A 25,207-nucleotide genomic window follows, 5' to 3' on the forward strand; every position below is an offset into this window, starting at 1 on the left:
CAGTCCGTCCTCTCGATAGCCACATCGTTCTATCACCTTAGGGTTTGTCAAATGACATCTTTTGTGTCATACAGTCATAGAGTACAGCAGCAGATTTTCACCTGGTAGCCAAAAATGAAACTTGTTTTCCGCCGTAAATCGGTTCCCCATCAACGCATTACCGTAACCGCCGTATAAAAATTACAGCCTGCACTCGACTTTTGCACAGATGAACTTTAATTGTAAACCCTGGGACCAGTGTGCATGATAGACCTCTAGTGTGGTGTAAATATGGCTACCAGTGTCACAGTGTAATTAGACTGGTGCACATCTATACTGCAGACAAAGTAGTAAATTCAGTATGAGCTCAAAGGAGAATGTATTTCTAACCATTTGTCTTACATAGTAATCTTCTGGGGACAGCTACAGTTTACATGCTGTTAGCATTGCATTATACACTCTCTTACTAAGCAGATTTCGGTAATTAAGTAATGTAGGAGATCGGTTGAAACAACTTACAGGAAATCAGCCAGGTGACATACTTGAAACAACCGTTATTTCTCCATTTGCACATTGAAAATAATTGGGTTTTTACCAATTGACCTGTCGGCGGTTGTGTAAAATGTCACCTGGTTTCATTATTTTAAGTTGTTTATTTTGCACACTGGAAGAAATTCTAGTTTCAGACAGAACTGGCGTCTATCGGTAATGAAATTAGTATATTTTCATTGTTGAGTTTTGCAAAGATCCCTCAAAAAACCTTTTACTTTAGTCGGTTTCCTCAATTTAAAAGTTATTTACATTTGGTTATGGATATCTCCTCTTTTCATACTAGTTGAGGTCTTCCTAGAGCCTTTGTATGCACTATATAATGATGGGTAGGAATGAAATTTTTTTTATTTCTTAATTTAAAAATAATGGAAACTGACGTAGTGAAGTATCATTTTTTATATCATAGATATTTATTGAACTGTTAGTTATATGATGGAATCCATATGATCTCCTGGTTGTCAATCGAGGTAGGTTCTCCCATCATCATCCCTAGCTTCCGTGTCGGCTCCCGCCTCCACCAGAAACGCTGCTGTATCTTCGTGCCCATGCCACGCAGCAAACTGCAGCGGTGTTCTGTTGTGACAGTTCCTTGCGTTGACGTCCGCGGAACACGCTACCAGCAGTCGCACAATATATGAGTGGCCACCGATTGCAGCCAAGTGCAGGGGCGTCTCCATACTGCTGATCCTGGCGTCAACCTCTGCCCCTCTCTCCAACAGACTCCTCACTATCTCCACGTATCCCACCTGTGCAAAGAAGTGCAGGGCGGTCATACCATCACTGTCCCTCGTCCTCACAACCGCCCCTGCCTCAATGAGTTCCAGCAGCTCCTCTACATCCCCCTCTTCAAACGCCTCAGTCAGTCTCCTGATTTCATTCTTTCCAAAACCGCTCCTGTGCGAAACATAAAAGAGTCTTACAAAAATGGCTCTGAGCACTATGGGACTCAACTTCTGAGGTAATCAGTCCCCTAGAGCTTAGAACTACTTTAACCTAACTAACCTAAGGACATCACACACATCCATGCCCGAGGCAGGATTTGAACCTGTGACCGTAGCGGTCACGCGGTTCCAGACTCTAGCACCTAGAACCGCTCGACCACCCCGGCCGGCAAAAGTCACACACACACACACACACACACACACACACACACACACACACACACACACACACACACACATTTTTTCCACTCTGTACAAACAGAGGGGATACGCAACAAATAAAGCCTATTCAGCTTACGTCCGGTAATGCATGATTTCCATACAAGAGACTATTTAATTGCACTGTTACAGAGACTGCGATGTAATACGTGCTGTACCATGCAGCCATAGTTACAATATGCATCATCTCCTGATAATGTTCCTCATACGTCACTCCCTAGCGCTCTCTCTGGCCACAGCAATTGATAATCTAGTGTCCGATTCACTTCTTTTGTTGAATCACCTTGTAGTGGATGTGATACAGCGTTGTACACAATGATTCCGTATTCGAATAGAGAGAATGCTGAAATGTTTACTTACGCAAAGGCAAATAACAACGGGCTGTGAGAAGCACGGTTGTATGAGAATACCTATCCCCACTGACAACAGCCACAGCATTTAGTGTTTGCAATCGTGTTTCGCCCTTTGTCTGATGGAGTGTCGTTCCAGGAAGCATGAAGTCTGGAAAGGCACCAGAATTCGAAGAAAATGACTAAGCAGCGGACCCGCCCGTCGACCATGTGGAACACTCTCCAAGCCAACCGTTACCCGCCACATCACTTACAGCAAGTGCAGCGCTCACTAGTGACAGGATTTTCACATCTGTAATACTTTGGTCACTGGATTCTTCACCAGGCTCCCCACGATTCCGGGATTTGGGTCATCCATCCTACACTCCTGGAAATGGAAAAAAGAAAACATTGACACCGGTGTGTCAGACTCACCATACTAGCTCCGGACACTGCGAGAGGGCTGTACAAGCAATTATCACACGCAGGGCACAGCGGACACACCAGGAACCGCGGTGTTGGCCGTCGAATGGCGCAAGCTGCGCAGAATTTGTGCACCGCCGCCGTCAGTGTCAGCCAGTTTGCCGTGGCATACGGAGCTCCATCGCAGTCTTTAACACTGGTAGCATGCCGCGACAGCGTGGACGTGAACCGTATGTGCAGTCGACGGACTTTGAGCGAGGGCGTATAGTGGGCATGCGGGAGGCCGGGTGGACGTACCGCCGAATTGCTCAACACGAGGGGCATGAGGTCTCCACAGTACATCGATGTTGTCGCCAGTGCTCGGCGGAAGGTGCACGTGCCCGTCGACCTGGGACCGGATTGCAGCGACGCACGGATGCACGCCAAGACCGTAGGATCCTACGCACCGCCGTAGGGGACCGCACCGCCACTTCCCAGCAAATTAGGGACACTGTTGCTCCTGGGGTATTGGCGAGGACCATTCGCAACCGTCTCCATGAAGCTGGGCTAAGGTCCCGCGCACCGTTAGGCCGTCTTCCGCTCAGGCCCCAACATCGTGCAGCCCACCTCCAGTGTTGTCGCGACAGGCGTAAATGGAGGGACGAATGGAGACGTGTCGTCTTCAGCGATGAGAGTCGCTTCTGCCTTGGTGCTAATGATGGTCGTATGTGTGTTTGGCGCCGTGCAGGTGAGCGCCACAATCAGGACTGCATACGACCGAGGGACACAGGGCCAACACCCGGCATCATGGTGTGGGAAGCGATCTCCTACACTGGCCGTACACCTCTGGTGATCGTCGAGGGGACACTGAATAGTGCACGGTACATCCAAACCGTCATCGAACCCATCGTTCTACCATTCCTAGACCGTCAAGGGAACTTGCTGTTCCAACAGGACTATGCACGTCTGCATGTATCCCGTGCCACCCAATGTGCTCTAGAAGGTGTAAGTCAACTACCCTGGCCAGCAATATCTCTGGATCTGTCCCCCATTGAGCATGTTTGGGACTGGATGAAGCGTCGTCTCACGCGGTCTGCACGTCCAGCACGAACGCTGGTCCAACTGAGGCGCCAGGTGGAATTGGCATGGCAAGCCGTTCCACAGGACTACATCCATCATCTCTACGATCGTCTCCATGGGAGAAAAGCAGCCTGCATTGCTGCGAAAGCTGGATATACACTGTACTAGTGCCGACATTGTGCATGCTCTGTTGCCTGTGTCTATGTGCCTGTGGTTCTGTCAGTGTGATCATGTGATGTATCTGACCCCAGGAATGTGTCAATAAAGTTTCCCCTTCCTAGGACAATGAATTCACGGTGTTCTTATTTCAATTTCCAGGAGTGTATTCACAGTTGAGGGCACCTTTACACCGAGTGGTATCTTCAACTTTCATAAGTCATCTGCAGGATTGTATGCAGAACCCCCACTGTATGGTGACAATCATCAGCAACGGTTCAGCTGGTACCTCTTTATTTCGGAACCAGTCTTGCTTCTACGTCGCTTAACGGGCCGTAATTGTCAGAGTTTCTTGCAGGTGATTTTGTCTCCTCTGCTGGCAGAAGAGCTAGTGATGATTCGAACGGTTATGTCATCCCTACATGATAGTTCTCCAACCCTGTTCACCTTTAACATCTGGATGCTTCTCAGTTGTGTCTTCACTGGGCGATGGATCGGACGAGGGGGATCCAGTTGCACGACCTTGTTCACAGGACCTCAACCCATGCGATTTCTGGTTATAGGACCATCTCAAAGGTGTTGTGTATGCAGAGACCATTAATGATGTGGAGACAGTGGGGCGGCGTATTCATGCTGCCTTTGACACTGTTTGGATATGGCCTGGCTGATGTGAATGTGTGAGACAACATGCTACGGCGCGTACACACATGGAAACGTTTTTCAACAAATACGTTAACTGTGGCTGCACGGTACAGCGCCTATTAGACTGTAGTCTCTGTAACAGTGTACATTTGAATAAAATAACCATAAATTTTCGGACGTAAGGTCATTATACATTTTTTGTGTTCCGTATCTTCTCATCAATGAATCCCTGGAGTTTGTACACTGTGGAACAATCACCCAGTTTATAGGATTTATTTTTATTGAGATAAGTATGATTTTTAAATATGATATAACCAAACAATACAAGAAACGTACTAAAATTGGAAAGCAAAGTGGCCAGAGTCAGCTACTGCACTGTAAAGGTCGCCAAACAAAGTTCTTGTGCGAAGCTCTCGGATAACTGTGGGCATAAACACTAATAGAAGTTATGAATACATGGAATACACTTCAAATGAACTGAATGTTGGTTGGTTTAAAAGGGAGGAAACGGACCAAACTACTTGATCATCGGTTCCTTGTTCCTATTGTAACAATTCCACAAGGGAAAGACTAAAACAAACTAGACACACAGCACAATACCAAGACGAAGGACAAACCACAAGAACGACAGAAGACCAACTAACACTACAAGGAACAAAATAGGCCAAATACAACAAAGAGATGCAAGAAACTGGTAGAAGAGAGTAAGACAAGAGAGCAGATTGCTGTGGCTGGCTGACAACGAAAATAAAAGGATAAACCAGTCTCTCTGCAACACATTAAAACCTCTACCCTAAAAGGGTGGAGGACACTGACGGACAAAGGACCTGCGCTGAAACTTACATCAAGTGACAAAACCCACCCTCAGCACAAAATGTAAAACCAAATCAGCCAATGAGGCGTTGTCTTCTAAACTAGGACAGTACAAAAGAATATGGGCCACTGTCAACTGGGCGCCCCACCGACACGCAAGTGGATCGTCACAGTGCCAGAGGTAGCCGTATGTCGCCCAAGCACTGCCAGTGTGGAGCCATCAGAGATTCACAGAGTACCTGTGAGACACCTGCATGGAGGACTTACACACTTTCGTAGTCTCCTTAATGGCACACAGTTTGTTGTGTTTACTCAGACTATGTCATTCTGCCTCCCAAAGCCGAGAAACCTTGCTGCATAATAATGAATGCTGGTCAGTTATTGGAATTTTTTTGTGGTTTTAGGGCGCACAACTACAATGGTCATTAGCGCCCAGACTAAGATAGGAATACACCGCGAAGCGTAAGGTTAAAACAGCAACTAAAAGCGACAACCCTATAAAAGACGTATTAACAGGCATAGGATTTAAAAAAAACAGCATAATCAAATGTCTTTAGACAGGTTTGTCAAGTTGATAAAACGAAGAACGCGAGCAACTGCTCCTAGGTCATCCGCTAAAATGGCATTCAGAGTACATGGCAGGCCAAGATCAAGACGCAGTGTAGTAAAATCCGGACAGGACGTTAAAATGTGGCGGGCCGTCAGCAATTGCCTACTTGGGCAGAACGGTGCCGGCGCAGCCGTCAGCAGATGGCGATGGCTGAACCGGCAGTGTCCAATTCGTAACTGGGCCAAAACGACCTCCTCCCGCCGAGAAGAACGTGAGGAGGACGACGTCCAAGCCGTGGGAAGAGGCTTCAAGGCCTGAAGCTTGTTGTCTGTAACTGCAGCCCAATCGGCATGCCACAGCGATAAAATGCGCCGACAAATCACCCTGCTACAATCTCATGAAGGGACACAACAAGAAGCAGTCCGAGGGTAGAGAACCGCAGCCTTGGCCGCTGCATCTGCAGCTTCGTTCCCAGGGATACCGACATGGCCAGGAACCCACATAAAGCTAACTGGAGACCTGTCGTCCACCAGCTGCTGAAGAGAGCGTTGGATCCGGTGCACGAAAGGGTGAACCGGATACGCATCACTGAGGCTCTGGATGGCGCTCAGGGAATCGGAGCAGATGACATAAGCAGAATGCCAGTGGCGGCAGATTTAAAGAACAGCCTGGTAGAGGGCAAAGAGCTCAGCTGTGAAGACCGAACAATGGCCATGGAGCCGGTATTTGAAACTTTGTGCCCCGACAATAAAAGAACAGCAGACACCGTCATTGGTCTTAGAGCCAGCTGTATAAATGAAGGTCATATTAATGAACTTCGAAGTTCGACGAAACGGGAGTGGTATACCGAACCAGGGGTAACCTCCTTTGGGAGCGAGCTGAGGTCAAGGTGAATCCGAACCTGAGCCTGGAGCCAAGGTGGCGTGTGGCTCTCGCCCTCTGTAAAGGTTGCAGGGAGTGAAAAATCAAGGTGTTGAAGGAGGCGACAAAAGCGAACTCCAGGGGGTAGCAGGGCAGAGACATACAACCCATATTGACGGTCGAGAGAGTCGTCAAAAAAGGAACGATAAGATGGGTGGTCGGGCATTGACAGTAGCCGACAGGCATACCGACAAAGCAGTATATCGCGCCGGTAGGTGAGTGGCAATTCACCGGCTTCAGCATGAAGACTCTCGATGGGACTAGTATAAAACGCTCCGATCGCAAGACGTAAACCCCGATGTTGTATGGAGTTGAGGCGGCGTAAGATGGATGGCCGTGCAGAGGAGTATACGAAGCTCCCATAATCCAGCTTGGAGCAGACGATCGACCGATATAGGCGAAGTAGGACGGTTCGATCTGCTCCCCACGACATACCACTGAGAACACGGAGGACAACGGGCAGCCAAATATGACATGTGGAGACCAGCTAAGTTTCCTGTCAAATGCAAGACCTAAAAAATTTGTTGTCTCCACGAATGGGAGAGCAACGGGACCGAGTTGTAAGGACGGTGGGAGGAACTCTTTGTAGCGACAGAAGTTACTACAGACCGTCTTCTCGGCAGAAAAACTGAAGCCATTGGCGACACTCCTGGAGTAAAGACGGTCAAGGGAACGCTGAAGACAGTGTTCCAGGAAATATGTACGCTGCGCGCTGCAATATTTGGTAAAATCGTCCAGGAAAGGGGAGCCTGATACATCAGCTGGGAGGCAATCCATTATAGGATTGAACGCTATGGCGAAGAGAGCGACGCTCAAAACTGAGCCCTGTGGCACCCTATTCTCCTGGCGAAAGGTGTCTGACAGGACAGAACCCACACGTACGCTGAACTGTCGATCCATTAAAAAGGAACGAATAAAAAGAGGGAGGCGACCGCGAAGACCCCATGTATGCATGGTGCGGAGAGTGTCCGCCCTCCAATAGGTATGTTAAGCCTTCTGCAAATCAAAGAACACAGCCGCGGTCAGGCGCTTCCACAAGAAGTTATTCATATTGAAGGTCGACAAGGTAACCAGATGGTCAACAGCAGAGCGGCCCCTACGAAATCCGCATTGTACATTGCTAAGTAGGAGTCGAGATTCGAGCAGCCAAACCAAACGAGAGTTAACCATTCGCTCCATCACCTTACAGACATAGCTGGTAAGCGAGGCGGGTCGATAACTGGAAGGCAAGTGCTTGTCCTTCCCCGGCTTAGGAATCGGTACAATAATAGACTCGCGCCAGCATGCGGGAACATGCCCCTCAGTCCAGATGCGATTATAAGTACGAAGAAGGAAACCTTTACCCGCAGGAGAAAGGTTCTTCAGCATCTGAATATGAATAGAATCAGGCCCTGGAGCGGAGGACCGTGACCGGGCAAGTGCATTTTCGAGTGCCCGCATGGTGAATGGGGCATTATAACTTTCAAGATTCGAGGAGCGGAAGTTAGGTGGCCTAGCCTCCTCTGCCTGTTTTCAGGGGAGGAAGGCAGCGTGGTAATGAGCGGAGCTCGAAACCTCTGCGAAAAAGCGGCCGAAGGCATTGGAGAAATCCTCAGGGGCCACAAGGACATCATTCGCGACCGTCAAGCCAGGAACTGGTGAGTGGACCTTAGTGCCAGATAGCCGGCGCAGGCTACCCCAGACAACAGAAAGAGTAAACCTGTTGAATGTGCTTGTGGAAGTAGCCCAGCTGGCTTTCTTGCTTTCTTTAATAATACGACGACACTGCGCACGTAATCCTTAATAATTAATACAATTCGCCACTGTAGGGTGGCGTTTAAAGGTACGTAAAGCACGTCGACGAGCACGTAAAGCGTGTCTACATGCTGCGGTCCACCAGGGGACCGGTACGCGACATGGAGAAGAAGTAGTGTGAAGGATGAAATATTCAGCAGTAGTGACAATGACTTCTGTGAGGTATGCGACCTGACTATCGCAGCTTGTGAAGGTTTGATCCTCAAAGGTCGCCAGTCTGCTTTGGAGATGTTCCAACTAGTTGAGCATGGAGAGGGGGTATGATGCAGAAGATGGATAACACACGAGAAGTGGTCGCTCGAATATTTATCAGAAAGTGCATACCACTCAAATCGGCGTGCAAGTTGGGCAGTACATATAGAGAAGTCTAAATGGGAATAGGTGCGAGATGTGTCCGAAAGAAAAGTAGGGGCGCCAGTATTGAGGCAGACAAGATTGAGCTGGCTGAAAAATCTGCTAACAGGGAGCCCCTCGGGCAGGATGCTGGAGAGCTCCAAAGGGGATGGTGGGCATTGAAGTCTCCAGTTAACAAAAATGGTGCAGGTAGCTGAGCAATAATTTGCATCATGTCTGCCCTGGTAACGGCAGACGACGATGGAGTGTAAACGGTACAAATGGAAAATGTAAAAGTGGGGAGAGTAATGCGGACGGCAACTGCCTGCAGGCCGGTGTGCAATGTGATGGGACCATAGTAGATATCATCCCGGACCAGCAACATAACCCCTCCATGAGCCGGAATACCTGCCACAGGGGGTAAGTCAAAATGCACAGAGGTGTAGTGTGCCAAAGCAATTTGATCGCATGGCCGTAGCTTCGTTTCCTGGAGGGCTACGACGAGCGGACGGTGCAAGAGGAGCAGCAATTTCAAGTCCTCTCGGTTGGAGCAAATGCGGCAAATATTCCAGTGAATAAGTGCCATCGTGAGAGGAAGAATATGCAAGAAGGGGTCATCTCGAAGGCCGCTGAGGGCCCGGCTTCGAGCGAGCACTGCCGCCGCTAGCAGGAGGCGGACAGACATTGTCCATTTGTTCTATAGGTTCATCGGCCAACTTGTGAAGATGGCCAGAAGGGGGAGCTTCCTCCGCTGGTGAACGGCCAGAGGTTCGGCTACCAGCAGTGCGGCCAGGCGAAACGGATGACGGCCTTTGGCGGCAACCGCTTGGTGGCGCAGGAGAAGTTATGCGCCGTGGCGGAGACAGAGAACTGTGCTTCCTATGAGCCTTCTTGGAAGGTCGTTTAGTGGAAGGATTGGTCGATGGCTGAGGGTTCGAGATACGTAGGAGGTCTGCACGGGATGGTTCCTTCTTGAAGACCCGTGCATCTGACTTCTGGGTCCTCGTCTTGGCAGAAGTTGATGAAGGTGCTTGTGTCTGAGGGGTGACGGGAGAAAGAGGAGACACGTCGACCGGGCGATGTCAGCACTGGCCGAACGGATGACGGTAGTGCTGAAGGTCAGATCGCATGTCTGCCTCGCCACCTCCCTGGCAGTCCGAGGAGAGGCGAGGACAGTACTGTATTCCCCCGCTGGGAGCAGCGTGGGCTTCCTACTAGTAAAGAGCTTGCGAGCAGCCGAGGTGGACACTTTCTCTTTGACCCGAATTTCTTGAATACAGCGTTCTTCCTTGTAGATGGGACAGTCACGGGAGGACGCTGCATGGTCACCCTGACAATTCACACAACGAGGAGACGGAGGTGAACAGTCACCCTCATAGGCATCCCTGCCTCAAGTGACACATTTAGCTGCATTGGAACAAGACTGGCGAGTGTGATTAAAACGCTGACACTGGTAGCAGCGCGTAGGTGTCGTGACATAATGGCGAACATAAATAATCTCGTAGCCCGCTTTGAGGCGCGATGCCAGCTGAACACTATCAAAGGTCAAGAAAAGCGTCCGGGTCAGTACAAGGTCATTTTTGACGTTTTTCATGGCCCTACGGACAGTCGTCACGCCCTGCTCAGTGAGGAAAGTCAGTCTCCTCGTCAGTCAATCCGTCGAGTGATCTAGTATATACCACACCACGAGACGAATTCAAAGTGCGGTGAGCCTCCACCCGGACAGGGATCGTGTACAGGAGCGTGGCCCGAAGCAGTTTTTGTGCCTGAAAGGCGCTCTCAGTTTCTAGTAACAAGGTACCGTTACGCAACGTGGTACAAGACTTGACTGATCCGGCTATGGCATCTACGCCCTTCTGGATAACGAAAGGGTTGACAGAGGAACAATCCTTTCCGTCCTTAGATCGAGAAACTACAAGGAACTGTGGGGCAGGCGGTAGTACTTTTGTCACTGGTGGCTGGTCAAGTTTCCGTTTGTGGGCAGAAGTCGAGAGAGAAGAAGAGAAATCCATTGCGGAGCAAACCCCCACGATTGCCAGCATCTCTGATGGCGCACTCCTTCCTTGTGGGAACGCTTTCAGAGGGCACTCCCGCCTTAGGTGGATGTTTACACCTCAGGTCACACCTCCCGAGAAACAGACGGAGGGACCAAACGGCATGGTCAGAAGGTATCAGCTCAGGCAATCACCCCTCCCTGGGCCTGGCCTTTACCAGGGGGTACGTGCGTGCCTTACTTGTCTACCCAGTGCGGGGAATTACGCGTTACCCCGTCATCGGGTACGAGTGCAAACGCGTGGGTCAGCCTTCAGGCGCGCACAGGGAGGAAGGAAGAAGAGGAGAATCAAGGGAGAGAGAAGAGACTGTCTCAAACGCCGAGGCGGAGACCAGAGAAGGCAAGGGAAAGAAGGCAAGGGAAAGAAGGCAAGGGAAAGAAGGCAAGGGAAAGAAGGCAAGGGAAAGAAGGCAAGGGAAAGAAGGCAAGGGGAAAGAAGGCAAGGGGAAAGAAGGCAAGGGGAAAGAAGGCAAGGGGAAAGAAGGCAAGGGGAAAGAAGGCAAGGGGAAAGAGAAAGGGAAAGGGAAAGGGAAAGGGAAAGAAGGGAAAGGGAAAGGGAAAGGGAAAGCAAAAAAGAAAGAAGGCAAGGGAAAGGGAAAGGGAAAGAAGGCAAGGGGAAAGGGAAAGGGAAAGGGAAAGAAGGGAAAGGGAAAGGGAAAGCAAAAGGGAAAGAAGGCAAGGGAAAGGGAAAGGGAAAGAAGGCAAGGGAAAGGGAAAGAAGGCAAGGGAAAGGGAAAGAAGGCAAGGGAAAGGGAAAGAAGGCAAAGGAAAGGGAAAGAAGGCAAGGGAAACGGAAAGAAGGAAAGGGAAAGGGAAAGAAGGCAAGGGAAACGGAAAGAAGGAAAGGGAAAGGGAAAGAAGGCAAGGGAAAGGGAAAGAAGGCTAGGGAAAGGGAAAGAAGGAAAGGGAAAGGGAAAGAAGGCTAGGGAAAGGGAAAGAAGGCAAGGGAAATGGAAAGAAGGAAAGGGAAAGGGAAAGAAGGCTAGGGAAAGGGAAAGAAGGCAAGGGAAAGGGAAAGAAGGAAAGGGAAAGGGAAAGAAGGAAAGGGAAAGGGAAAGAAGGAAAGGGAAAGGGAAAGAAGGAAAGGGAAAGGGAAAGAAGGAAAGGGAAAGGGAAAGAAGGAAAGGGAAAGGGAAAGAAGGAAAGGGAAAGGGAAAGAAGGAAAGGGAAAGAAAGACAGTGAGATGGAAAGAACAAAGAAAGGAACCAACGAAAGGAAGGAAGAAACGAGAAGAAGTGAAAAACCAAAATGACTGCAAATAAAGATCGTGCAACTGTCCGACTCCCAACGCAGGCGCTAACTACCCCCTGAGGGGGAGGGAATCCTTTTAGTCACCTCTTATGATAGGCAGGAATACCTCAGGCCTATTCTAACCCCTGAAACTGCAGGGGGAGTTATTGGAATGCCGTTCTCCATAAGTGGTTTCCATCTAGTGTAATGTATTGCGAATACATAGAAAGAAGGATTCTTTATTGTATGATTATATGATAGCAGAACACACACTGATAGCAGTTACTTCTGTAAAATATCTGGGAGTATGCGTGCGGAACGATTTGAAGTGGAATGATCATATAAAATTAATTGTTGGTAAGGCGGGTACCAGATTGAGAATCATTGGTAGAGTCCTTAGAAAATGTAGTCCATCAACAAAGGAGATGGCTTACAAAACACTCGTTTGACCTATATTTGAGTATTGCTCATCAGTGTGGAATGCGTACCAGGTCGGTTTGACCGAGAAGATAGAAAAGATCCAAAGAAGAGCGGCGTGTTTCAACACAGGGTTATTTGGTTAGCCTGATAGTGTTACGAAGATGTTTAGCAAACTCAAGTGGCAGGCTCTGCAAGAGAGGCGCTCTGCATCGCGGTGTAGCTTGCTGTCCAGGTTTTGAGAGGATGCGTTTCTGGATGAGGTACACAGTATATTGCTTCCCCCTACATATACATCCCGAGGAGATCACGAATGTAAAATTAGAGAGATTCGAGCGCGCCGGAGGCTTTCCGGCAGTCTATCTTCCTGTGAACCATACACAACTGGAACAGGAAAGGGAGGTAATGACAGTGGCACATTAAGTGCTCTCCCCCTCACACCGTTGGGTGGCTTGCGGAGTATAAATGTATAGACGTAACCTGTTTGGCCAGCCTGTTAACAAGTCCGTTGCCTGGGATTCAGACGTGACCTAGGGTCCAGACAAACACCACTGAACGCCTGGACCATTCCACGGCATAGATGGACTCCCGGATAGACGCTACAAAAGGATGGTGAGGGTAACATTGGCCGATAGGTTGTAGGCTGCTCAAGGAGTCAGTACACAGAAGAAACGACTCCCCAGGACTTAAATGTATGTGGTCAAGAGCACAAGATATAGCCACCAGTTCTGCAGTGAAAACACTGCAGCCATCGAGGAAGGAATGCGGTTAAATATGGCGAAGCCAACGTGCCCATCGTGTAAACCACTTCAGAGCCCAGGAACGCTTCAAGAATGGAAGGGAAGTGGCAGCAGAGAGCTGCGGGAGTCACTCGTCTTTAGGGCCATGTGAAAGGCCCAGGTGAAGCTTTGGCCGAGGTTTACACCATGGAAGTGTATGTGAATGGACCTCGAGTAGAGGTGGTAAAGGGAAGGACTCCAGACAGAAGCGATCAGACACGAAGCTCAATCATGAGCCATGACCAGGGCCGCCAATGCGGGAGAAGAACTGCAGTGGTTGGGAAAAAGAGACGTTAATTCGGATGTGCAGGAGAACTACGAATGTGTGCAACGTAACTGCCTATCAGTTGTGCATGCCTAAGCTTCAATGGGGGGACTCTGGCCTCCATCAGGATGCAGGTCACCGTACTCGTCCTAAGAGCTCCTGTCGCTAGTCGAACTCCACTGTGGTGCACTGGGTCGGGTAAATGCAACGCTGAGGGCACCACCGAACAATAAACCAGACTCCCACAGTCATGGCGAGATTGGAAAAAGGGCTCTATAGAGCTGTGGCAGCGTAGAGGGATCTGCACTCCAGTTGGCGTAGCTCAGGCAATGGTGGTCATTGAGGTGCTGATAGCACTTCCGCTTAAGCTGACGAAGATGAGAAAGCTAAATCAATCTAGCGTCGAAAACCAGTCCTAAGAATCGATACGTCTCCGCTACAATGAGAGGATCGTCATTAACTTGAAGTTCTGGTTCCAGATGAAAAGTACAACGCCCAAAGAAATGAATGACACACGACTTTGCGGCTGAAAATTGGAAGCTGTGGGCTAGAGCCCATGACTGTGCCTTTTGGATGACTCCCTGTAGGCGTCGCTCAGGTACTGGAGCAACAGTACGAAATGCAGAGGTCGTCTGCATACAGAGAAGGTGAGACGGATGGCCCTACAACTTCTGCAAGGCTGTTAATAGCCATTAAAAATACACACTCAGTACAGAGCCCTGATGAGCCCATTATGCTGCATAAGAGGTGAACTACGGGAGGCACCAACTTTGACATGGAAAGTACGGATCAATAAGTAATTTTGGGATAAAATTCGAAGTGGGTCCCCAGAGACCTCACTCATATAACATGACAAGGATATGTTGTCGCCAGGTCATGGCGTAAGCTATCTTTGTAAATAAAAAAAGATGGCAACAAGGTGTCGGCACCTGGAAAAGGCTGTTCAGGTGGCTGACTCTAGGGCACGAGGTTATGAGTGGTAGACTGACCCCGGCGGAAACCGCCCTGGCATGGAGCCAGTCGGTCACATGGTTCCAGGACCCAAGAAAACCACTGACACACAATACGTTCTAGGACCTTACAAAGAACGTTGGGTGAAGCTGATGAGCCGATAGCTATCTGCACCAAGTGGGTTTTTACCTGGTTTGAGCATTGGAAAGATTGTGCTCTCCCGCCATTGCGATGGAAAGACGCCATCGCACCAGATCTCGTTGAAGATGACGAGGAGATATCGCTTGTAGTTGGACGAGAGATGACTGATCATCTGACTGTAGATCCGATCCAATCCAGGAGCTGTGTCGAGGCAATGTGCAAGGACACTGCGGAGCTCCCACTCTATAAATGGGGCATTATAGCGTTCACTATGGCGTCTAGTGGACGAGAGGACTTTCCATTCGATGCGCCATTTGAGAGTGCGAAAGGCTGGGGGTAATTCTCCACTGCAGAGGCTCGAGCATATTGTTCAGCGAAGTGCTTGGCAATCGAGTTTGCGTCGGTAAATAAGACAGACAGATACCTGTTGGGGTCTGTTACACGTCTGATCTTCATCTAGACTTGGGAAGCTGATGTACGGAACCCAATGGTCGAGACGTACCTCTCCCAACACTCCCGTTTCCATCTTCTTATAAGCTGGCGTACGCGGACAGGGAACCGTTTAGAAGCTCTTAGGTGCTCCAGATATGTGTGCAGCTTATGTTGCTGTAGAGCCGCCTATGCTCTTTAATGGCCTCAGCAATTTCCGGCGACCACCAAGGTACTGTCTTTCGCCAGGGACACCCTAAGGAAGAAGGGATCGTGTTTTCCGCCGAAGAAACGATCGTTCTATTCACCTGCTCAACTATGACATCGTTAGTAGCATGTGGAGGAAATCCAATGGGGAAAAAAGAGGTGAAAGTTTCCCAGTCTGCCTTTCTTAGAGTCCACCTGGATAGGAGTCCATGTGCATGACGCCAAGGGAGTAGCAGGAAGATGAAGTGGTCACTAGAACACAAGTCATCATAGACTTTCCAGTGGACTGATGGGAGAAGTCCTGGGCTGCAAAGAGATAAATTAATGGCCCAGTAAATGCCATGAACCACACTAAAATGCGTGGCAGCCCCAGTATTTATGAGGCAGAGGTCGAGCTGAGACATAAAATTTTCGACCTCTCTACCTTGGCCAGTAAGCATGGTGCCACCCCATAAGGGGTTATGGGCGTTAAAATCTCCCAAAAGTAGTAAAGCTTTAGGGAGTTGTTCAATCAGTGCAGCCAAGATGTCCAGGAGTACCACACCATCTGGAGGAAGATATACATTGCAGACAGTAATTTCCTTTGTTGTCATAATCCTGACAACCACAGCTTCAAGGAGTGTGAAGAGGCACAGGTTCTCTACATACTGAGTTCAGGACATAGACAAACTCCATCAGACACACCACTATATTCACTATTGTTCTTTTAATATCCCCTATAACCGCAAAGGGTAGGGGTCCACATTGCCGGGAACCAAGATTCCTGGAGGGCAGTGAAGAAATCAAGTGTAAGGCTTAAACAGTCATGTAGCTCAACCAGGTGGTAGAAAAAACAGCGGCAATTTCACTGAAGGATGACGATATCGTGAGGCAGGGAAGGCATGAACCGCTCAAAGAGCCAGTTTACACTTCAGGCTCACCTGCTGCCACAGTTCCTGAGCAGCCTTTATCCATTGTATCTGATGGTCCGGCGAATCTAGGTCCTGAGTGGATGCCAGAATCTTCACCTCACCCTCAGATGCAGAGCTTGTAGGTAGTGGTGGTATGGGTGCCAACGCAATTTCCTTGTTCTTGGGGGCCTTGCTTTTAGATTTTACTCACTGCTCTTTGAGTTTCTCTGGCTGGGAGGGATTCTTTGATTCGGAGTCCAGGACTGAGGAGGATCGTGAAGCCGTATGACCAGCTGCTTTTGGGCACTTCAGCCACTGGTGGGTGGCAGCTTCCCCAATAGTAGAAACCTGGGGAGGAAGTGAGCTGAAAGAGACACGCCTTTCTAACTGAAAAGTGGGGACAGACATCCCCAATGTTTGGGGAGGGGGGGATAGTGCTTCCAAAGTAGGTGGTGTGGGAGCAACCGGGAGGGAAGAGCCCCCCCCACCGTCAAGGGGGCACGAGTAGTCTATGGCTCAGAACCAACTGGAATTGACTGAACAGATGGGGCTAGAAGTGTTCTTGTAGTGGTGGTGTAAGAAGATGTCGGAGGTATGGGATGTAGGTGGTCAAATTTCCTCTTAGCCTCTGTGTAGGACAGTCAGTCCACGATCTTGTATTTTATGATTTTCCGTTCCTTCTGGAGAAGCATGCAGTCTGGTGAGCAAGGGAATGGCGCTCTCTGCAGTTGATACAGATGAGAGGTGGGGCATATGAAGTATTGGGATGTGATGAACATCCCCTGTCACAACAATACCCTGGACCATATTTAAGCTCTTATGGTTTGTGATGGAACCACAGACACTCCCAGCTTGTCACAGGCGTGTAGTGCCTGTGACTGGGCATACGATGCTGTTTTTATCCAGACTGAGCCCTATCGCCTTTTCTACAATCCCTACACCTCCCCAAAATTGTCCTTTAAATGTTCCACAAAAATCTGAGGCTTCATCGACATGAAGGATGCCCCATCAGCTCTCGTACATATGAGGTACTGGGGGGGGGAGGTCAGATTTGCTACCTTCCTTAGCCTGACATTCCTCCCATGGTGTGGCCAGGGAAGGGTACTCTCACCATGTACTTTCAGCAATGAAATATTTATACAAATTCAAAAGCTAAAGGCCATTTTTCAGACACATTATGTTAAGCTAATTGTAACTGGTCTTGAGGCAGATACTAAATCTGTGTCATGCCACAATGCAACACTATATGATAGGGGTCATGAATTACAGAAGCTGTTCTCGAGCTGCAGTTTTACACCGATGAGCCAAAACTTTATGACCACATGTTTAACAGCGTGTTGTTCGAATTTTCAAACACAGTCCAACAAAGATTCCGATTGCCATGGATTCTGCAAGTCATTTAAGTAAGAGGGCAATCCCAAAAGTAAGGTCTATTTTCTTATAAGTACAAAACTCTGTGTGGGAGATGGTCACTGTTATGAAGGGTGCTTCGCGCCCTGTGGGTAAACATGCACCCGTCGCACTGAGGGGCTCAGTCTTGGCTTGACAGCCGTTGAGTATGGAGCTCTCGTTTAGTGTAACCGCTAAGTGCAAATTGCGCGCAGTTTTTCGGTTTTTGAACACAAAGGGCACTGCACCGATTTAAATCCATTGCCAATTGACGGAAGTGTATGGAAAGCCGTGCATGGATGTCAAAAATGTTCGTAAGTGGTGTAGTGTATTTGCAGCTGGTCAGTCCGTAATTCACGACGAACAAAGGAGTGGGAGAACGCCAGTTTCAGGAGACAGTGTTGAAGGTTGAGCAAAACATCTGTGAAGATCGGCGGATCACACTGGATCATCTCTGCATGTTGGTTCCTGAAGTTTCCCCAAGCATCGCTCACAGAATTTTAACGGAAACATTGAACTATCCAAGGCGTGCGCAAGATGGGTGCCAAGCATGCTGACTGAGGACCACATGTCGCAACGACTTGATGCTTCCCGCTCATTTCTTCACCGCATTGCAGCCGAACAGGACCACTTTCTGGACTCAATTTTCACGAGTGACGAAACCTGTGCATACCACTTTACACCTAAGACCAAGCAACATTCTTCTTCGCCAAAGCCGTGGAAGTCAAGCAAGCGCAGTCTGCCGGTAAAGTCATGACAACAGTTTTTTTGGGATCGGCAATGGGTTGGTCGACTTAATGCCTACTGGGACCACAATTAACGATGATAGGTACTGTGAGATTGTGAAGAAACTAAAACGGGCAATTCAGAACCGGGAAAGAGGAATGTTGAGCAAGAGCCTACACATTCTTCATGACAACGTTCGCCCATACATCGCTCGGCAAACCGTTGCTTTCCTGCCACAGTTTCAGAGGAACATAATCACCCACCCTATAGCCCTGACTTGCCGCCCAGTGACTATCACCTGTTACCTACGTTAAAAGAACATTTGGCCGGAAAGCGATTCAGCTCCGACGACGAGGTGAAAGAAGAGGTTCATATCTTTCTGAACAGCATGGCGGCGAGCTCGTATGAAGTGGGCATACAGAAACTGCCACAGCGTCTACAAAAATGCACCGACAGAAATGGCGATTAAGTCAAAAAATAGCTAAATGTTCAAGCTGTAAACTGATGTAAACCACTGTAGGAATAAACAGGTCTATGTACTTATAAAAAATATCTGAAGTTACTTTTGGGATTACCCTCGTATGTGGCCCTAGATGTCTATGCACAGGTGAAGCAATTCCTGCAAAGTAAGAGACGGCTATGTACTGGCACATAGTTGGTTCCAGATGTGTGTTCCAATGGGTACATGACAGGCACGTTTTCTGGCCAAGACATTGTGATTAAACTGCAGCAAGATTTTGACTTTGCAACACAGACGGTTATCCTCCTGGAAGATGTCATCACCTCAAGTTGAGACTACAAGCATGAAGCGATGCAAGTGGACCGTAATGTTGACGTAGTTCACAGCCGTCATAGTGCCTTTTATTACCATCACAGATCTAGTTGAAGCCCAACTCAATGTATCTCTTAACACCACACATCTGTGGTGCAGTGTACGTTTCGTGCCTGGTTGACGGCGTGTGATGACCCAACCATCGATCTGTTGTAACAAGAAATGCGATTTATTCGACAGGCCACATGTTTCTATTTATCCGCAGTGAAAACTCTGTGATGCTGTGACCTCTACAATCGTGACTGACTATGTCATTGGGTTAACTCAGGAATATGTAGGGGTCGTGTGACGTGGAGCTCCATGTTCGACGATGGCCTTTGGACGGTGTGCTGCGAGACACTTGTGCCTCCCCCAGCACTGCACTGTGTCGTCAGACTTATCACAGATGCCTACCTGTCTAGAGTTACACGGGAGGGATCATCCGACCTCTACGTTTCGTGAAGAGACGAGGTCGTCCAAAACCATAAGGCCTACTCCTCGTTTCACCATCCTTCAACCACTTTCCATAGGTGCTCACGACGGCATTAGGTAAATAGGCGACCACCTTTGCCTTTTCAGAGATTCTCGTTTCCAGTCGCAGTGCCACAACAATGGGCCCTTTGTCAAAACGGCTTGTACCAGTGGATTTGCGCCAGAATCTTTGTTATAATGGCTACCCATTCGTCTCGGTTCCGCTGACATTCTTCCTTTACTTGGCCACATGCCCGCTACTGCAACAGGAGGCATTCAACATAATAGTTGGCTGCGGACATAATGTTTTCAGTCATCACTGTATGTGCACAATCGGTCTGGAAATACACCTACTTACCAGAACAGGGCGTGAGCAAGCTCCAATGCACATGTTACATTTACGAGTGTCTCAGCTTGTAGGTATGTTCATTGGGAAGTCACATCAGGATAGAGAACTAGCGATTATAATCTGAAAAAGTACTGATTTACTAGGAGGGCCCACAGAATGATTTATAGTTCAAGACTGTAAAAGAATTTCACTAAATCGAGCTGGGAGCTTCTGTGGACTGTGTACGCTTCCCCGCCCTTAACAGACCCCAGAGACAATGTTGGCGAAAATGCCTTCGAATTAGAAAAGACTGTCAGGGATGCGATTAGGACTCTTACACTGATGATTCCATGCAAACTAGCACCGTGGTGTAGTGGTTATAATACTAAAATGTTGCATGAAGGGTCGTGTGTTCAAAACTCACCTGGACTTTACACTTTTAATTTCTATACTCGGTTCCTCAAATATCATCAATCATTGTACTGGAGTGTTTTGTAGCTGTATATATACCGTTTGTGTTCTATCCAGAGGCAGTTGGCTCCTTGCTCTTGTATCTGCAAGTGCTGAATAAACCTTCGTGAAATGAAGTTAGTGTTCATCATTAATTACATCTTCTTTTGCACGGCAATATTCTGGTGCAGACGCTGGGTATTGGAACTTGTGATAGCGCACATTACTGACGACACAGTGGCTCCCATCAGGTCACGACAGAGCCGCCGTTAACGTGGCGAGGAACCTGAGTTCGATCCATATTCAACAGATCGCAGTCTATCGCAGACAGGAGAAGACGAGTACTTTACGATGACAGCAACTGTGAGCCGGGTTCTCTGGTGACGATGGCCCTGATCCAAACAAGTGGCTGAAGGTATATGGGCGTATAGCCAAATTTAACATATGGGATAACATATGACAGTTGTATGAGAACAACGAGGAGAAGTTCACGAGCTGGGGAGTATTCCAGGCGGAACTGTGAAGTAATTCGGTGACACACAACGACAAAAGTGCAAAGCTGAAGATGAAGTGCAAGGCTGAAGATGAAGTGCAGGGCTCAGCGTCCGGGAGAAACTATAGCATCCTACATTCAGGACGTCTTGGAGCTGTGTAAAATAGTGGATGTTAGACTGAAGGAGGAAGATAAGGTTGCACATCTCATGAAGGGTGTTGCTGAGGACATGTATCAAGCCCTACTGCTGAAGGAGGTTCCGACAGCAGGCGACTTCATAAAATGGTGACAGTATATCGAGACCATGCATCAAAAAATAATTACACGCAAGAAGTTTGAACGGCTTCCAAACGTCGTGTTGATGTCTGTGACGGGGGAAGCAACTGATTTCACAAGTGTTCTTCGTTAGATAGAGGAAATTCAGAAGACACTTGGATTGCATGGCGAGCAAAAAACCGAGACGCTTCAAGAGGTCGCAAGGACGAAGTGGAACAGAAATTTAACCAAATCTCCCGTCCTTCATTTCCCTGAAGAGGTGAAAAAGTCGAAACCCAGGCGGAGTTACATTCCTACAATGCCACATGAGTAACCTGTCTGGGCTAAGTTAGTGACATTCATTGGAAGGTTATTAGTAGCACCATAGAAAACTTCATGCATGACAGGAGCGCTGATGTTTGTCAACTCCTTCGGTACACAGCATCACTGTTACAGAAATGAGTACCTCCTACAGCACCATTACTAGGTCATTCCCAAACGGAGAAGCAGAGAAATGTGGTAAGAAGACCCAGTATTGTGTGGATGCTGTTCAAAGCTTCGGTGTTGCTGTGATGTCATGAGGGTGTTGTAGGTGAACAACAAGCGTATGAGCACATGTGCTTACAGTACCTTGCCTACTAGATATCTGCTGTGTGTAATCTGACTCTTTGGAGCTTGATGAAAAATTCCCCTGTACCGCTCAGAGTTAACAAGATAATTTAACTATGAAAACTGATGGGATGCAGTATACATGCACCAAGAAAATAGAAACAAATAATGCAACAGGCAAAGTTGTAAGACTATCCTGCACAGTGGTAGACGCACTGAGACAGGACATATGGAATCTTGAATACATTGAAAAGTACATCGTGATCATAAATAGAAAGTGCTATCATCAATTCATAGCTGCCCGCATTCGTTGGCTTCCTGTAAGATGTTTGTTGAAGCTGGGGCTGGCAGAAGCAATGCTGGTGGTGGGTGCAGATGCAGAGTTTCACCTGCTTGCTCAAAGGTGTCCACCTGGCTGTTGAATAAGTAGTGTGAGACATGGAACTGGGTGAAGGGAGGAAGCCTGAATTTGCGACGTGTCACCATTTACATCAGGGCATCATGAGAAATAAGTTGTAGATGCATTGCTGCTCTCATTGTCTAATATTGCAGCATACTGTTATGTTCCTGGCGCTGATGAGGAGAGACATACTCTACATTTTCTACTTCTCGTTATCCAGTTTATTACCAGTCAGAAGTATCTCATTATCAACAGCATCTGTGACACCAAACAACTAGACCCAACTTTTCGTCAAGAGGGTTGTTGTGAGCTATACATCAGGCAGAAAAAATCCCGAGCACTCGCCTGCCTGAGCACGATCTGCAGAGGTTACTGTGTGTTTCCTTGCTGGGTAGCACACCTGTGTACTCACAACAAGAACGCCTCCTGGTAAGAACACAGTCAACATATCCTTTTTTCGGAACAGGCATAATGCCAAAACTTAGATACACATACGGATGAAAAGAACTAGTGACTGCAAGAAACTATTAATTGCTTAGAGATCAAAGCAATTCTTGAAGCTACAAAACATTTCGCTCTTCCAACATTTTTGTTACATTACCTCGTAACAAACATTTCGTTTCATAGATCTGTTGTACCTGCCATGAAATGACAACGAAAGCTTTGTGAGCTATCATCAGATCAATTTTGTAGCCTTCACTGAAGGTGTATTTCCCAGCCCTGACACATCTACATAATTCAATGGTAAACATTACACAAACAAACAAAAAAAACCACACAAACAAAAAAAACCACACAAACAAAAAAAAACCCACACAAACAAAAAAAAACCCACACAAACAAAAAAAAACCACACAAACAAAAAAAAACCACACAAACAAAAAAAACCACACAAACAAAAAAAACCACACAAACAAAAAAAAACCACACAAACAAAAAAAAACCACACAAACAAAAAACCACACAAACAAAAAACCACACAAACAAAAAACCACACAAACAAAAAACCACACAAACAAAAAACCACACAAACAAAAAACCACACAAACAAAAAACCACAAAACAAAAAACCACAAAACAAAAAACCACAAAAAAAACAACACAAAAAAAACAACACACAAAAAACAACACACAAAAAACAACACACAAAAAAACAACACACAAAAAAACAACACACAAAAAAACAACACACAAAAAACAACACACAAAAAACAACACAAAAAAAACAACACAAAAAAAACAACACAAAAAACCACACAAAAAACCACACAAAAAACCACACAAAAAACCACACAAAAAACAACACAAAAAACAACACAAAAAACAACACAAAAAACAACACAAAAAACAACACAAAAAACAACACAAAAAACAACACAAAAAACAACACAAAAAACCACACAAAAAACCACACAAAAAACCACAAAAAAACCACAAAAAAACCACACAAAAAAACCACACAAAAAAACCACACAAAAAAACCACACAAAAAAACCACACAAAAAAACAACACAAAAAAACAACACAAAAAAACAACACAAAAAAACAACACAAAAAAACAACACAAAAAAACAACACAAAAAAACAACACAAAAAAACAACACAAAAAAACAACACAAAAACAACAACACAAAAACAACAACACAAAAACAACAACACAAAAAACAACACAAAAAACAACACAAAAAACAACACAAAAAACCACACAAAAAACCACACAAAAAACCACACAAAAAACCACACAAAAAACCACACAAAAAACCACACAAAAAACCACACAAAAAACCACACAAAAAACCACACAAAAAACCACACAAAAAACCACACAAAAAACCACACAAAAAACCACACAAAAAACCACACAAAAAACCACACAAAAAACCACACAAAAAACCACACAAAAAACCACACAAACACACACACAAAAAACCACACAAACACACACACAAAAAACCACACAAACACACACACAAAAAACCACACAAACACACACACAAAAAACCACACAAACACACACACAAACACACAAAAAACCACACAAACACACAAAAAACCACACAAACACACAAAAAACCACACAAACACAAAAAACCACACAAACACACAAAAACTTAGCGCTCGAAAACACAGATTAGCATCTTGTTCTTATGCTTGTGCTTACCTGATTTCTTTAGGTGGCTGCCCGAGTAGCCGACACACTTCGACCACATCCTTGGGCTGGTTGTGCACAGCATCAGCCCAACCCTGAGTGGCCAGCACCTGGAAGTTGGCCTTTATGAAGGCGACGGCGGCTTTTATGAGGCTGGGGCACGTGTGTCTGACAGCGAGCACTGCTGTTGCTGCCGCTGTCTCCACAGTCAGCAGCGAAGCCAGCTGCTGCTCGCACTCTGTCTTCAATCCCGACAAATCGTATTTGTCTGCTGCTGCCAAAACTTGGGGAGTCATGCTGGACGGAAGTGGAGTCCTCAGTGTGTGGCAGTAGGCCAGTAGCTCTCTTAGCACCGGACCCTCCACGTCTGTTATGGTGACCTCATTGCTGCTGGACTCTATCGTGTCGTGGCTGAACATTGCGCTGAAGACTGGGCTCCTCGCTGCTAGGATGGCCCTCCGTGCCTTCAGCTGCGTCTCTCCTGCCACGAGAGTCACCATGGGGCCCTCCCCAGCGTCCAGTAAGGCCTCTAGGTCGACAGCTGCAGTTTCCTCAACCTTGGTAACGGATTCCATTGCAGGTGATTCTGGAACACAGCGTTACTGATCAGCTCTTTGATCTCACACAGCGCTCTCATTAATTATATGACGCACAGAGACACCTGTGTGAAGCAACAGTTCGCAATATTTGTTCTTTACATGTACATTACGACACCCTGATATTCTTGCTGTGTGAGACTGATGCCATAAGTGAATAACTTTAGTTCTTAGGTAACACAGTACCAATATTTCCTTAACAGTTTTAACACTTCTTTTGCACAAAATGTATCCCATTTCTTTAGTTTCTATTTACATTTCAGTCTATCAAACACTGAATCTTCCAAAATGGTGTACTGGCACAATACCGATAAGTGTAATATATTGATTATTCCTAGCTACTGAGGTGTTATCTTGAAGCTGTGAGAAAAGAGGACAGGCACTCCAAGGCGCGGAAGCAGAGATTATGCTGAGGGCAGAGAAACTAGGAGAGATATTATTACATGAAGAAGACCG

At 47.2% G+C, this 25,207-nt stretch overlaps 1 protein-coding gene across 2 annotated transcripts in view; it reads right to left on the reverse strand.

The window, feature by feature from the left end:
- Positions 1–342: 342 nt before the first annotated feature.
- The window catches only part of LOC126285019 (serine/threonine-protein phosphatase 6 regulatory ankyrin repeat subunit C-like), a 33,514-nt gene continuing 8,649 nt past the window's right edge, over positions 343–25,207 (reverse strand). The window contains exons 2-3 of one of the 2 annotated variants that reach the window (XM_049984342.1): positions 24,168–24,741; positions 343–1,425 (exon numbers count right to left, since the gene is read on the reverse strand). In XM_049984342.1, coding sequence (XP_049840299.1) covers positions 990–1,425; positions 24,168–24,730 — 999 coding nt within the window. In that variant the 5' untranslated portion in view covers positions 24,731–24,741 and the 3' untranslated portion in view covers positions 343–989. The remainder of the gene's footprint in view (positions 1,426–24,167; positions 24,742–25,207) is intronic. The other variant, XM_049984333.1, reaches the window with a different exon arrangement.

The sequence above is a fragment of the Schistocerca gregaria genome, chromosome 1 (assembly GCF_023897955.1).
Source record: "Schistocerca gregaria isolate iqSchGreg1 chromosome 1, iqSchGreg1.2, whole genome shotgun sequence".
In the NCBI taxonomy this organism is placed as follows: domain Eukaryota; kingdom Metazoa; phylum Arthropoda; class Insecta; order Orthoptera; family Acrididae; genus Schistocerca; species Schistocerca gregaria.